The sequence below is a fragment of the Dermochelys coriacea genome, chromosome 4, assembly GCF_009764565.3.
Source record: "Dermochelys coriacea isolate rDerCor1 chromosome 4, rDerCor1.pri.v4, whole genome shotgun sequence".
NCBI lineage: Eukaryota > Metazoa > Chordata > Testudines > Dermochelyidae > Dermochelys > Dermochelys coriacea.
Window position 1 is genome coordinate 31502751 of NC_050071.1, and position 16230 is coordinate 31518980.

Below are 16230 nucleotides of genomic sequence, written 5' to 3' on the forward strand. Positions count from 1 at the left end.
GGTGCAAATCGCTCAGCGGAGACAGGCACAGCCCCAGGAGCCGGGGGGGGGGGGGGGGGTTTCAGAGACTCTTTCCTGTCACCATCCATACAGCGATTTTTAAAGCCTAGTTTGTCCCTGGGGCATACATCTGTGTTCAGAAGGGGCCCATTGCCCACAAACATCGAGGTCACCCCGAGCGCGGCTTGCTAGCGCAGCCCTTCCCTTTGCCCGACCCCGGGCTGCTGGCCTCTCAGGTAGCAGGTGGCAGGTTGCCCAGCCAGGCTCCAAGGGCAGCAGAGGATGACTTCATAGGGGTGGAGCCCGGCGAGGCTGCAGTCGAGGTGGCAGGCAACCTGAGCCAGGGAACAAGTGAACTTGTGGCGTCAAAGACAGGTGAGCTGAGCTGATAGGCAGCTTTTGCACTCGCCTGGGAAACGAGCACTAAACTCAGCTCCCTAAGAATCGACAGTCTCCCAAGGAAGAGGGTTGTCACTGCTGAAAATGGAAACCAAAGCAGCCCCTGGGAAAGGGGGCCTGGGAGCCCAGAGGAAGAATTTGACCTTCTTGAAGCACAGGCTGTACATGTTGGAGAGAAGGAAGACAGACACCGTTGTTGAGACCAGTGTTTGTGTGGACCAGGGTAACTCTGGCACTTTGAGGAGGAGCCAATCTGACAGGACGGAATACAGCCAGAAGTTACAAGGTAATGGGAAAAAAATGACTTATTTATTAGTTGTATTGCAGCCCTATCACAAACCAGGACCCCATTGTGCTAGGCACCCTAGAAATAGGGAACAAGCCAGAAGTCCCTGTCTCAAAAAGCTTAAAATCTAAGTGACCATTCTCCCCCTCCTCCTCCACTCTGGTAACCATTCCTGGTTTTATATTTATAAATAATGTCACTTGCACAGGATTCCAAATGGGATTCATATGACGCCCAGCTTTTTAAAACCTATGTACAAAATATACATGGAACTGAAATCCTACTCTACATGTTAGCCATATTATCTACCAGTTCTTCACTATTTTGAAAATATGTCTCCGCATGAGCAGGTAGTATTTTGTGGAATGGGATATACCCTGTCAAACTAATAGAGGTGGCAAGGGATATTTTTGTTTAAGTTAAAGCTTGATTAAATTTAAAAGAAAAATGTGTGTTTTCATCTCTTATCTAGATTGCATATGTCTGAATTTCAAGTATATCCAACTACATGCCTTTAATGGTGACTCTGATTCAAATTATAAACCTATAATGACTTTTCAAATCCATGAATTATCTGACTCCAAAATTGCCAAATTTTGTCAATCTCTGAATTGGCTGGAAATTCAGACCAGTTCTTCAAATTATGCAGAAACCTGTAAAATTACATAAATGTTTTATATAAACCCTTGGGGACAGGAATTGTCTTATTTCTGTGTTTGTTCAATTCACAATTGGGGCTTTTGGGTACTACTATAACAGTACTAATCATAGAATATCAGGGTTGGAAGGGACCTCAGGAGGTCATCTAGTCCAACCCATTGCTCAAAGCAGGACCAATCCCCAGTTTTTGCCCCAGATCCCTAAATGGCCCCCTCAAGGATTGAACTCACAACCCTGGGTTTAGCAGGCCAATGCTCAAACCACTAATAGTTAGATGAACTATGCCATCAGAATACCTTTCATGGCAATAATCTTGTATCAGAGAATAAAGCAGTAATGTGTTTTACTACAATATGTATGGTTTTGGGGCATTTAATAAAGGAATAGCATTCCCTCAAACAGAAAATATAATGTACATAGCTACTGATCTGTTGAAATGCAGTTAACAGGTTTGATGATGACATTCCCTTCCAGTGACTAAAATGCAATCTATTCAGATGTAGTAAGAAGTATGAAGAGCTTTAGGTTAATATCTTAGGTTAATTTTTCCTCTCCGCAATACTGACTTTAAGGAAGAATTCACTATTAGTTAATTTGCTGCTGCTTTGAAAAACAAATCATGTTTTGGAATTTGAGTTACTTACAGCTTAATATTTTGAAAAAACAGTATTAATAATATAACTGTATTAGTAAAGTGGGAAAAATCTAACTTAATTGTTCTGTCCAAAGAGAAAAGGAACTTAAGTATTAGCGTAGCAGCCGTGTTAGTCTGTATTCACAAAAAGAAAAGGAGTATTTGTGGCACCTTAGAGACTAACAAATTTATTAGAGCATAAGCTTTCGTGAGCTACAGCTCACTTCATCGGATGCATTTGGTGGAAAAAACAGAGGAGAGATTTATATACACACACACAGAGAACATAAAACAATGGGTTTATACACACACACACTGTAAGGAGAGTGATCACTTAAGATAAGCCATCACCAGCAGCGGGGAGGGGGGAAAAGGAGGAAAACCTTTCATGGTGCCCTCCCACCCCACCCCCCACTGTTCCTCTGATATTCTTGTTAACTGCTGGAATTAGCCTACCTTGCTTCAGAGTAGCAGCCGTGTTAGTCTGTATTCGCAAAAAGAAAAGGAGTACTTGTGGCACCTTAGAGAGTAACAAATTTATTAGAGCATAAGCTTTCGTGAGCTACAGCTCACTTCATCGGATGCATTTGGTGGAAAAAACAGAGGAGCCAAATGCATCCAATGAAGTGAGCTGTAGCTCACGAAAGCTTATGCTCTAATAAATTTGTTAGTCTCTAAGGTGCCACAAGTACTCCTTTTCTTTTTAAGTATTAGCATATACCAGAATACATGATAGGTGATCTTTGTTGAAGGTGCTGCTCCTTCTCTTCTCACACATTAGGCTTGAGTCTCTTCTCACTTATACTAATGTAAATCAGGAGTGAGGAAGTCACAGAAGTCTATGGAGTTACAGCTGTGCAAAACTAACAAAGTGAGAGAAGATCAGGGCTACTGAGTTTCAGAACTATACTCCTCTTCTACTGAATTGTCATTCTTGATAGCAAAATGAACTGTAACTAGTTTGGAAAGGGCCATGCAAATTTACACTTAGCAGATCTTTAGCAGAGATAATTCAGGGTTTATTTGTGGGGAAGGAAATCTGTAGGGCTGGTCAAACTTGTTAATAAAAATAAGATCTACAGAAGCTTTCGTGAACAGTGTCTTATCAAACATTCTCTGGTAGTGTTTTTTTGGGGGGGCAGAGGCAGGGTTTAAGGAATTTTAGTTTAAGTGAAAAATGCTAGCTTGACAGATGTGGCCAGTCAATCCTGTTGAGAAGGCCTCACACATGAAAGGTCTTGTCTACAATTGAAGAACTTGTATTTAAGTGAAGCCTGTTTATATTAGGAAAATTTGTGAGAGTTTTGACTGTGCAACACCAGTTGAAACCCCTAACGTAGGTGCACTGTACTGGTGCAAAATAGGGCTCTCTAAAAAAACCACCTTCATGAGGGGCGTAGCTACCCAGCGCTGGTGCACTGTCTATATTGGCACATTACAGTGCCGAAACTTGCAGTGCTCAGGCTTGTTTTTTCACACCCCTGAGCAAGAAAGTTGCAGCGCTGTAAAGTGCCAGTGTAGACAAGCCTTTAGATTGACCTAGCTAGTGACTACATAACCCCATAGTGTAGATGCAGGAAGGGGTTTTTTCCATTGCTGAACAAACACCATCTCTGAGTGATGGTAGCCACATCAATCGAAGCAGAATATTCACTGGGGCTTGGCTACACTTAAAAGTGATATCATCCTATGTTATAGTCAGGTTGACCTACCCCCAGTGTAGACATGGCTAGATTGACCCAAGAATTCTCTCCACTTCTCGAAGAGGTGGATTAACTACAATTGATGTAGAAACTCCTTCGGTCAATGTAGGAAGCGTCTACACTAAGGTGCTACCGAAGCTGCGCCCTTGCTGTGCTTCCGTAGCATAGACATGGCCTAGAAGATGATGAGAGCAGCTATAACCCATGCTATAACTGTGCTGTTGTCATCCCAGCCCTTTCACAGGCACTAGAATTTACTTTTAAAAGGTTGTTAGGACGAAAGAAAAGCGGGTGCAATTTGTATGAGTAGAATTACAGACATGAAAAATCCACAATTCTTAAGGATTTAGGGCCTCCCCATGGATTTCCATTAGATTTTGCCATTTTCTACAGAATCTAAACTTTCATCTAAAAAGAGTTACTTGATCTCTGGTTGCAAAGATAACCAGGGCACTCAGTTAGCTTTGTGAATCGAGATATTGAAACAATAGGATTACAAGAGGTGTGAACTTCTCATGGTAAAGGCTTTTCACTTTAAAACTTAATCACTTAATTAGCAACATAGCAATGGAAATGTTAACTAATGATTATACCAGAAACATCCAGTTAATGCACTTATCTAGTGTGAGTGGTCATTCAACATCTTGATGTTTCATTCATTTAAGAAAAAAGAAAAGGAGTACTTGTGGCACCTTAGAGACTAACAAATTTATTAGAGCATAAGCTTTCGTGAGCTACAGCTCACTTCATCGGATGCATCCGATGAAGTGAGCTGTAGCTCACGAAAGCTTATGCTCTAATAAATTTGTTAGTCTCTAAGGTGCCACAAGTACTCCTTTTCTTTTTGCGAATACAGACTAACACGGCTGCTACTCTGAAACCATTCATTTAAGAAATTCCTTTTGAGAAAGACTGCACATTTTGCACTTCAGTAGCATCATTTCATTCTTAAATTTCACAGTCAAGTCTCTCAGTATCTTCTGTAAGGTACTATTAGCCCCATTTACATATGGGTAAACCTATGCACCTACTGATTGATGTCACAGAGCACCTCAGTCAGTGGCAGAACCAAAATAAAAAGGAACTTGGTTGGAATTCAGGAGTTCTAAGTTTGGTTCCTGGATCTGCCACAGATTCCTTGGCTCAGTCATTTCTCTATACCACAGTTCTCTCCCTGGTAAAGCTGGGGGGTAATATGTTACTACAGTACATGGATGTCATGAAGATAATTCATTAATGCTTGTGATTTATTTAGAAAACATTGATGGGGTTCTTATATGTGCTTAGATGAATCTTAGGACGTCTGACTCCCAGTCCCCTGCAAATAATGTCATTTGCTTTTGATTGAATAATTGAGGAAATTACTACTGTCCTTAAAAATCATATAAAAAGTAATGGTTAGTTTGTCAGTTTTTAAAACAAATTGTTGGTCTCCCTTCTAGTAAGATATGGTCCTTCCTATAAAACTTGGATCAACATCAGTGAAAGTCATTGTTATCTATGTAAACATTTATGTATTGCATCATAGCTGGGCTTGGGCTACTCTAAGGCCTCCATCCTACAAACACTTTTGTACCTGAGTAACTCGAGTTCAGTGAGTGTAGTTACTCACATGCATAAGTGTCTGCAGGATCCGGGCTCAAGCAAAGCCAAGTCTACACTTAGGGATGGCTACACTTGCAGATGTAGAGCGCTTTGAGTTAAACCAGCCTTCGGAGAGCGCAGTAGGGAAAGCGCTGCAGTCTGTCCACACTGACAGCTACAAGCGCACTGGCGTGGCCACATTTGCAGCACTTGCAGCAGCATTGGGAGCAGTGCATTATGGGCAGCTATCCCACATAGCATCTCTTCCCATTCTGACGATCACAGGTTTCAGAGTAGCAGCCGTGTTAGTCTGTATTCGCAAAAAGAAAAGGAGTACTTGTGGCACCTTAGAGACTAACAAATTTATTTGAGCATAAGCTTTCGTGAGCTACAGCTCACTTCATCGGATGCATTTGGTGGAAAAAAACATTTTTTCCACCAAATGCATCCGATGAAGTGAGCTGTAGCTCACGAAAGCTTATGCTCATTCTGACGATGTGGCTTGTGGGAAGGGGGCGGGGAGTGTGGGGCATTCTGGGTCCTGTCCCAATGCCCCGTGATGCATCGGTTCACATCCCAGCAATCCCTGTGCTTCCGTCCACATTTGGCGCCGTCTTTCAACGTTTTCTGTATTGCGCGCTATGTCTTCCTTTTCCGTCTGCGGGAATGGAGCCCGAACTGCTGAGGAATATGCTGACAAGTCTTGCCAGCACGTCATGTTTGGCAGTCAAGTTACTCCTTAAAATCCAAACTGACAGTGAGGACTCAGATGATATTGACTCAAGTAATACATACGACATGAGATTACTTGTGGCATTCATGGACATGCTCAGCACCGGGGAACGCCACTTTTGGGCTCGGGAAACAAGCACTGAGTGGTGCGATCACATCATCATGCAAGTCTGGGATGACAGGCAGTGGCTGCAGAACTTTCAGATGAAAAAAGCCATTTTCATAGGACCGTGTGCAGAGCTCACCCCCACCCTGCGGCGCCAGGACACAAAACTGAGAGCTGCCCTGACAGTGGAAAAGCAGGTGGCTATTGCAATCTGGAAGCTGTCAACTCCAGACAGCTACTGATCGATCGCTAACCAGTTTGGAGTGGGAAAATTAACTGTTGGAATCGTGTTGATGCAAGTTTGCAGGGCTACTAATCACATCCTGCTCAGAAGAACCGTGACTCTGGGTAACGTGCATGACATTATGGCCGGCTTTGCACAAATGGGTTTCCCTAACTGCGGAGGGGCGATAGATGAGACGCATATTCCAATTCTGGCACCAGCCCACCTAGCCTCCGAGTACGTTAATCGAAGGGTATTTCTCTATGGTTCTCCAGGCACTTGTGGATCACCGTGGGTGTTTCATTGACATTAATGCAGGCTGACCCGGAAAGGTGCATGACACACGCATCTTTCGGAACACTGGCCTGTTCAGGAAGCTGCAAGCCGGGATTTTTTTTCCCAGACCAGAAGATCACCGTAGGAGAAGTCGAAATGCCCATTGTGATCCTTGGAGACCCCACTTATCCTTTAATGCCATGGCTCAGGAAACCCTACACAGAGAACCTTGACAGCAGCAGGTATAACAACAGGTTGAGTCAGTGCAGAATGACTGTGGAGTGTGCTTTTGGCCATTTAAAGGGCCGCTGGCACTCTCTGTAGGGGAAGCTGGACTTGGCCGATGACAACATCCCCGTAGTTATATCCGTGTGCTGTACCCTCCATAACATTTGTGAAGGGAAGGGTGAAAGATTCACTCAGGCATGGAACTCGGAGGTTCAACACCTGGAGGCTGAATTTGAACAGCCAGAGAGCAGGGCTATTAGAGGGGTCCAGCGCAGGGCTGCAAGGACTAGGGATGCCTTGAGGGAGCAATTTGAGGCTGAAAGCCTCCAGTAATGTCTGGTGCCCTGCACAGGAGTGAAGTGCAGTGGTTCCAATGTTAGTAGGAATCGGTGTTTGCTACGCTGACTTGCAGTGCCTGTTGCTTTCCTGGGCTAAGGTATCTTTTACTTTATGCAATAATGAAGAATGTTTTCAAAGCCAAAAAATCCATTTATTGAAAAGAAACAACTGCTTGGGAAACAGAAAGGGCAAGGGAATGGGGTTGGGAACAGTACAATCACAGATTTGCGTATGTCTTGTTCTCATACTCAGCCTTCCTGTCTGGAGTGCTGTGCAACGAGTGCTGCACTTCAGGATGGCTATACTGCATGGTAATGGGCATTGAGTGCACTGGGTAAGGGTCATAGTTTTCAGGGCTGGGTGGTGAAGCTAAGGTGTTGGAGGCAGCTGGTGACGATAAGAACCCGGATGTTGGGGAAAGTGGGTTGGGAGGTGACATGGGGGCACAAGGGAAAAAGTTTTGGGACAAGGGGTCTACGGTGGGTCAGGCACAATAGTGCTCCGCCTGCATGGCTACGAGCACCTGGATTGAGTCCGCTTGGCACTCCATTATGCTTATCAGCCGATCCGTGCTTTGCTGCCGGAGCACTGCGCTTTTGTGCCGGCCCTCCTCAATCTGCTGGCAGATCCTCCTTTCAGTGTCCTGCCACTCCTGCACTTTTAGATTCTCATTAAGGGACTGCTGCATGACTTCATGCAACATGTCTTCTTTGCTTTTACGTGGCCTCTTCCTAATTCGTTGAAGTCTTTCAGCCGGTGATAACACGGATGGCTGAGATTTCAAGGTTGCATCTGTAAAGGCAAAATGCAACACTTAACAGAGACAACATTGTACACATTAGACAGAGCAATGATTCCCCCATACTTATGGGCAAACACAGTCTACACAATAGCATAATTTGCCCATCCCAAAGTGAGCGCACATAACCCATGGGAGCCCCAAAATGGTGAGTAAGCACTGGGTCAAGGGGGACTGATTGTTTCCCAGCCGTGCTGTCCTCTAGGTTTCTGTGCCTTGGGGAGAGCCAACAGCTGCAGCAGGCCCCTATACTGAACACTCTCCCAACATTTTCCACAGGCATTCGTCCTGGAAGATATCTCACTGCTGAGGGTGACCTGGGAAGCAAGGGAGGGTCTTTTACTACAGTGCGGCTTCTGCCCTGGCCCATATGCAGCTTACCTGTGTGCAGCAATGGTCCCCCCGCCCCTCATGGCACAGTGGCATGGATATGTTAGCCTGACTGGGGCAAGGACCACAGTGGCTCTCCCAAGAAACCTGCTCAAGCGCATTGCCCAACTTCTGGATGAGACCTTTGAAGAGATCACTGAGGCCGATTACTGCGATGTGAGAGAGCACATCAATGCCCTATTCCGCATTTAAGCATGCATGCAGCCCTAACCCTCCTCGCCCCAAGAGCCCACACCGAATAACTTCCTTCCCAAAATAAAAGCTGCTTACCGGGAACCTTCTCTGGTGTTTGTCCTTCCCCAAGCACTGGCCGCCATGACTGGCTATCTTCCTCCTGGCTTGAGAGCAGCTCCTGGCTGCATGCATCTAGGGATGGTGGGGTGGCTTCCTCCACCTCAGCACCCTTGCTCCTGCTTTCCTCCTTCTCCTCCTCCTGCCTTGTTGAACTGGGTTCTGAAGTGTCCATGGTGGTACTCGGAATGGAGGTGGGATTGCCTCCAACTATTGCGTCCAACTCTTTGTAGAAACCGCAGGTCACAGGTGCAGCACCGGAGTGGCTGTTTGCCTTGTGGGCTTTGCAGTAGGCATTCCACAGTTCCTTCACGTTAACCCTGCACTGCAGTTTGTCCTGGTCATGGCCCCTTTCCATCATGTCCCTTGATAACTGCTCGAAGGTATCGTAATTCCTACGGCTAGAGTACAGCTGGGACTAGACAGCTTCCTCCCCCCAAACACGGATGAGGTCCAGCACCTCGACATTGCTCCATGCTAGGGATTGCCTGGCGCGTGGAGGCATGGTTTCCTGGAAAGATGCACTGAGAGCACTCCATGCCTGGCTAAGCAAACAGGAAGGGGATTTTCAAAATTCCCAGAGAATTTAAAGGGCGGGTCTGATGGTTGGTCACCTGAGGGCAGGGCAGTAGAGTTCAAACTGATGACCAGTGTGGCTAGAACAGGCATTGTGGGACACTTCTGGAGGCCGATTAGAGCGCATTAACAGGCCAGGAAGTCCACAATGGCGCCGTGGTGCTCCAGCGGGGCACCCAAAATGTTATTCCACTCGCTGAGGTGGAGTATCAGGAGCGCTCTAGCCATGGAGTCAGTGCGCTCTACATGCCTTGCTAGTGTGGACGCATCATGAGGTAGGGTGCCCGGGGCTGCTTTAATGCGCTCTGACTTGCACGTGTAGCCATGCCCTTAGAAATTAGATTGACCTAGCTATGTTGCTCAGGGCTGTGAAAATTTTTGCACCCTGTGCAACACAGTTAGGTTGACCCAACTCCCTGTATAGATGCAGCTAGGTCAACAGAAAAATTCTTCCATTGGCCTAGATACCCCCTTTAAGAAAGATGGATTACCTCCATCAGCTACAGTGCTATAGCTGTGCTGCAGTCATATAAACGTAGGAGGAACACACAAAATATTTGAAGAGATTACTTATGTTACGTTTGTTTCTTTTAAAACTAGCTAGATAAGAGCTTGGCATAAGGGGATGAATTATTGTCTGAGGGATTATGGAAAAGGTGGGTTTCTAGAAACTATCTGATGTAGGGATTTGCAGTATTTCACCTGAAGGTAATAAATATTTTTGAAAAATCGTCATGTTGGAAGTCTATCTAGTATTAATACCCTTGGTTTTGACTTATCACTTTAGTGGTGTACTGATCAGCTGTAATATAAAATTGTTTGCAGTGTTCTTGGAGGGTAGCAGCACTACCCTTTGATGTTATAAGAAGTCAGAGAACAACCCCTCCCCCAGCCTTTTTCTTTCTCCTAACCCTCACTGAACAGCATGCCTCTTCTTCCTGTCAGCTTCTCCAGCCCCCTGCTTCTGCATCTCGTCATTGAAAGCCCACATATTTCTCCCCAATTCCCTTATATTCTTTGGACTATATTTAGATTTTAAATATACAGAGAGCTAATTTCTTATTGCACTGCAAAATTTGTTGCTCTTTGAAACAGCTGGTTTCTTGATTGAATTAAAGTCCAATTAGGGCTAAAAATCTGCATATATTACACTAGTGCAGAAGATATATCTATGTAAATATACCCACTGTCTTGAGATCATATCAGACAACAACTCCACTTGTCCTTCCATGCTCAAATTTCTATTCAGTGGGCGTAAGTCTCCTTTACTTGTCCCAGTGTAAATCCGGAGCAACTCTGTTGAACTCATTGGAGTTTCACTGATGTAACCTCTTTGGGGAACCATTTTTGTGTTCTATGTTTGTACAGCACCTAGCACAATCGGGACTATGACTGAGGCTCCAAAGGGCTACTGAAATAGACATACTCTAAGGGAGTGAAGACTAAGACCCAATGTTTTTAAAGTGTATAGGAATTCTATCTCCATACACATGGTCAGACCCACGAATAAACATTTTATTAATCAAAATTGTGAGATCCTGGGTCAGAGACACCTGACAATCCTTTCACACTATCCATGCCACAGCTTGACATGTGCATATCATTGGATGTAGCCCTTCCTCAAGTCTTTCATTACCAACATTAACCAAGTAGCATAAGACTGACATAAATACACCAGTCCATGACATATTGGAAAGGTTTATTTGCAGGTAATAGCACTAACAGTCAAGGCATTCTTCTGTCACACAGCAATAAGCTTTCTCTTCCAGCACATTCCCATGGGGATATCTCTACTCTCCTGTCAGCACACACAGAATTAACAGTCTAATGTCAAGGAACTGAAGAAAGGAATTTCATATAATATGTGGATTTTTTTCTATACCTGATGCGAAACAAATAATGACTGAGGGTTGAATTACCTAATTACAAACTATCTCTGGTCCTGATGTTCTGAGAAATTTCATTGTCCTGGCAACTCATGCAAACTCACATATACTATAATATTCCTCTTCTTGTGTTCTAAATACTGTATTTTTTTTTCCTTTGTATGCACTGGTTACTTTCATAGCTTCTCTCTGTCATTACTTGGGTGAAATGTCCCTGACTGCAGAGTGTCAGCATAAGGCTTATGTATTGACCTTCTGCAGAGGGTGACGTGGCGTGGCTAGCACCCTGTAGGACCACTAGTTTTGTTTTACCACATTATACTCACTGACATGTAACATACCATCAACTCAATGCTCTGACTCTCCTCCAATGAGAATATTGGGTATGTACACAGGAAGTAAGGACAGGACCCTTGGAGCACATCTAGCGTCCAACCTGAGTATCTTATCTGGGAACTTAGGAAGATCCTACTCCCAGGACTGCCCGTTCTATGAAGTAGAAGGACTGGAGGATGGTGGATCTTCTGGTTCTGGCTTCTCCCAAAGCAGGCCCCAACACCTCCTGCAAGTTGCTGTACTGTGCAGGAGCTATTTCAGAGGAGGGATCTACTGTCTATTGCACACAAGGCATATAGGTCCACAAATCCTACCCAGACCCTCCTATTGCCAGGAGACCCTCTGTACCCGTGCAGGTAAGTGCAGGGATTTGCTTCTTTGTGATTATCTTTGAGGGATGTTTTTAGACTGCATATTCACAAAAGGAACAAGTAAAACACAGGTAGCTGCTTTGACAATGTCATTACTTGGAGAATGTTATGCTCTTATATCTTATATCTACCATCTCTAAGGACAAAGGGACTGTATTGTACAACAATGGCATTGAGCCTAAGCAATGCTTCTTCTTTCTCCTCCCCCAGCCCTCACCAGACTTATACCACTGTTGATGCAGGTGCCAGATGGAAAAGAAAGTCTGCTTATATTTGAAGTATGTGTTTTCTCTAGCTGCATTCCTCAAGCTTTCCCTCTTTCCCTTCTGACCATAGAATCCTATTAATATCCTCAAAGGGCTCAAAAGCAATCAGGTGAACATAAAACCACAATTTCTGCTGTAATCATTGATTCAGTAGCTTCCTTTTGCATTGTATAGAGAAAGGCACATCCAAAGTGAAAAAGTAGATATAGTTAACAAAAAATATAAAGTTATATTACAAAAATACAAAGAAATATATTACAAAAAATACAAAGAAAACAAGATTTACTGAAATTTCTCCTAGCTATTTTTTAGTTGAGGTTGGGTGTAGTTGTTATTTCCTGGTACCTATATTATGTACCATATATTAAGACTAATAAGTGAGTACTGACAATACAAGGATTGAATTTGATCAAGCAATTTGAAAGACAAACCAAAAGAACAACTCAGGGGTTACATCTTGAAGCCCAAACTGGAACGCAATAGTTTTATTTTGTTCATTAAAAAAAAAGTTATAGTATAAGATTAGAATGTTTCTCTTCAATAAGTCTGTTTACATTCACATTTCCAATAATGTCCTATTAGTCCTGATAGCCAGACAGAGTGATACGAGTGGGATTTTCCATGTTGTCTGGTGCTTTATGCATCTTTTCAGAAACTATCTTATTCACAAGGTAGATAAATTATTTTCACATGCCACCTCAATGGAAATGTTGATTTTTGCGCAGAGATCACTATACATAGAACTTAAATGGATTCAATTCTGCAGTATTTTCGGTGGTTCACTCTGAAGTTTTAAGTATAGTTACAAATCAAGATTTCTATTAAAAAAATGAGTGCACTATTGCATAGAGGACGCAGACGGAAAGCTCTGGCCCTATGTTTTTAGCTGGGAAATGAGAAGTAATTGGAAGGAGGCCATGAAAAGGTACAAATGACCCCTTTGTTCTCCTCTTTACCGGTGTGGGCCAATTGCTGGATATAACAACAGCCTGTTCATTTATTCCACTTTGCAGCATTCATGATGAATGGATATTACAAGTGGATGCTGCTCCACTGAAGTCAATAAAATTGCACCTGCTCACATCAGGGCTGAATTTGGCCTAAAAATCTGGATCAATTGGGCCTGGAGAGGAGAAACATCCTTTGCCTAGTTTGCCATTTTGATGGCAACGTTTCAACCTGAAGAAGAAAACAGTCACCCCTCCTGATCACCCCTCTTCTATTTTCACACCAAGGCTGAGAAGCTCAATGGTAAAAATAATGATTGCCCAAGAGAAGAAAAAAAAATCTAAGCAGAAAAGTCCCTAACTGGATAGGGCTACACATTTATTCAGGCTCATCCTTTGTGTTTGAAAATATCAAAATTGAGGCAAAGAAATGCTCTGATTAAAAAAACCCATGGCCACACAGGCTTACTAGCAAGTGTGTCATATAATGAGGGTAAGATTAGCAACACAACTGCCCGTTCAGAATATCCAGGGTCAGCACTCAGCATAATTATAGAAGATGATGATGACATGTCGGATCAATAACAATTTATGACCCATGATGATGAACAACTCAGAATATTCCATCTTGCAAGCTTGTTGGTTCTCTTATAAACAGTATCACAAGTATCAGAGACCTAATCCTTCATTGTCTTATGCAGGCATTGCTGTATGTTTATGACTCTTCTCCTGCTAAGCAGTTCATTCATAAACTACAGAATGTTCAATATTGGTTGTCACCTTGCAAAAATAAAAGATACATCTTGTTACTCGCTTGTTAGACAATAGGGTGTATACAAAATGTTGACACAAATAGCATAAGAGTCTGGGTCTCAATAGAGGGTGCCAGTGCATTGCCACTCAGCTGTAAGTCTCTCTGCTGTCAAACTGTTATAAGAGTATTGCACTGACACTCAGTAATGGTATGTCCATTTTTTGCTGGTTCTATACACCATCTGGTGGCTAGCAGTATCTTAAAGACTCTCCAAAGTCTCTCTTCCTATTAAGTGTTTTTTCCTGTGAAAAAGTGGTAGATCTGTGCCTACAGATAAAATACACAACCTGTCTTTGCAGCTCACACACAGTATATCTGCCAGATTGGCAAACTGAATCCCTTACGAACCTATGAAAGGAAGGAACCACATTACAGACTTACATGCCCTGTGAAACATGCAAATTTCCTTCTTCTCTACCTGTAACGCATATATGTGACTCATCAATATCAAAGGAACGTTTTCGAATGTCTGGGATAAAATAGGTATTTTGGGTTTATTATAAGGAAAATTAGTCATGAATGGCTGCATCCCTGTATCTCCTGCCCTTGGGATCCTTTGTTACTGAATCTCACAGCTGACCTCATTCTCCTAGAATTTCTCAAAATTGGCCAACGGAACCTAATCAGATAGAATTACAGATTTCATCATCATCATGGACAGATGAATTTGTAGCACAACTTCCTGTATCCCTGAGCCACACATTCGTCTCTTTTAACAGGGCAAAGGTTATTCCAGTGAGGCTCAGTTAAACGCAATCTTCACCTTACATAAGAAGTGACATTTTTCCTGCCCCAAAGAGTTAATCTAGGGCCAAGATTTTATTTCTAAAGGATGGCAACGTTGATGGCAAATGCATAAATCCTAATAATTTTAAATGGGAGATATGCATCTAAGTCCTTCAGCTCTTTCAAAAGTCCCAGCCTAAATTTAAAATAGTAACCTGCCCCAGATGACCACAGCCTTATCCCATAACTGCCGGTTGCAGGGTTTCTTCCACCTATCCAATTGCTACTGGGCACTCAAGGACAGGTTAATTGGACTAAATGGACCATTGGCCTGATCCTGTATAGCAATTCCTATGTAGCTATTCTGCTGAATATACTTCTCCCCTCATTGCTCATGTGGCTGGGGGAGTCTTCAGTGGACACTAGCATTGTTTCCGACCCCATATTCTCCCCCTGCACTAACACAGAGCAAACCCTGGAAGGAACTATGCTGCTTTAAGGATTTGGGGCACAGAATTCCCACAGTGAAGCTCCCTATTCCCGGGCAATGAAACCACATGAATCTGCTGCTTATTTGGCCTTCCTTGCTTCGGCCAACGAGGCAGGGTTTATCCTTGTCTGAGCTACACCAAGCATCTTCCATGACTCGAACCAGAGTAGGCATGACAGTGGGAATAAAGATTCTTACACTACAGTTCTCATAAGTTTTCTGTGCTAAATTTTAACAGAAAAGATGGCCCCACAAGCTGGGTCCTTGTCACCCGTCACTTCACTGCAGGAGAATGAAGAGCAGCTGACCAGGCGAATGATGGCCAAGAGGGTAAAAATCATTGCAGAACTGGTGCAGACAGAGAAAGACTACCTCAGTGACCTGGAGCTGTGTATCAGGGAAGTGGTTCAGCCCTTGAGAAACAAGCAGGTAAGAAAGCGTTGGGTTTATTTGTTTTATGTTTTGGAGGAAAGGCTGATTTGACAGAGATCTGAATTCACCACTGCTCTGTCCGCAATCAACAATAAACACAAATGTCTGCCAAGGGATATGCAGGAATGGTATGGTGCCAGGTACAATTCTAGGCCTGACTTTTTGGAGGGGGTAGGTCTTTCCGCAGGGCGGGCAAGCAGGACTACTTTAAATGCTCAAGGCTTTCAGGGTGAAGTTCACTTCACCTGCATAAAGCTGGAATAAATGGGGCAGAAACAGGACTGCAGCACAGACCTCCTCACCCTGAACCCCATGGCCATTATTCCAGGCTGTGAACTAGAATAGCAGCCTCAGCTCCTCCATGCTGCTTGGGCAGCCTGCTGGGTAATCACAGATTACACGTCCACTCCCCTGACTTTGTCCCATCATCATGGAAGCTCCTCTACACCAACTTCCCCAGTAAGGGGCTTGAATGTTATGGTCCTTCACACCATGGTGAATTTCACTCTTGAAGACCGCTTTTATTCAAACAAACTCATCCTGGTTGCTTGAACAGCTGTTGTGCGAAAATGCTAGGCAAGGCAACCCAGTGAGTCCTGAGGTATTTGCATTTTAGATAGTGAAGCTACATGTAAGCAGGATGGATCAGATTACATCTTTCCTGCGGGTCTTACAGCTCAGTTTATACCCATTCTGCTCTTCCTCAGAAACTTCAAACCTGCTTAGCTGTTATTCA

At 43.7% G+C, this 16230-nt stretch overlaps 1 protein-coding gene and 1 long non-coding RNA gene across 2 annotated transcripts in view; one reads left to right on the plus strand and one right to left on the minus strand.

Moving 5' to 3' along the window:
* The first annotated feature begins 282 nt into the window (after nucleotides 1–282).
* Nucleotides 283–16230, plus strand: part of ARHGEF38 (Rho guanine nucleotide exchange factor 38) — a 57054-nt gene continuing 41106 nt past the window's right edge. The window contains exons 1-2 of the mRNA XM_038400640.2: nucleotides 283–685; nucleotides 15301–15491. Coding sequence (XP_038256568.2) covers nucleotides 484–685; nucleotides 15301–15491 — 393 coding nt within the window. The 5' untranslated portion in view covers nucleotides 283–483. The remainder of the gene's footprint in view (nucleotides 686–15300; nucleotides 15492–16230) is intronic.
* LOC122459948 lies at nucleotides 11268–15330 on the minus strand. The gene is made up of 2 exons (XR_006280938.1): nucleotides 14228–15330; nucleotides 11268–13812 (listed from the first exon to the last, which is right to left on the minus strand). It is a non-coding gene; the product is annotated as an uncharacterized LOC122459948 (long non-coding RNA).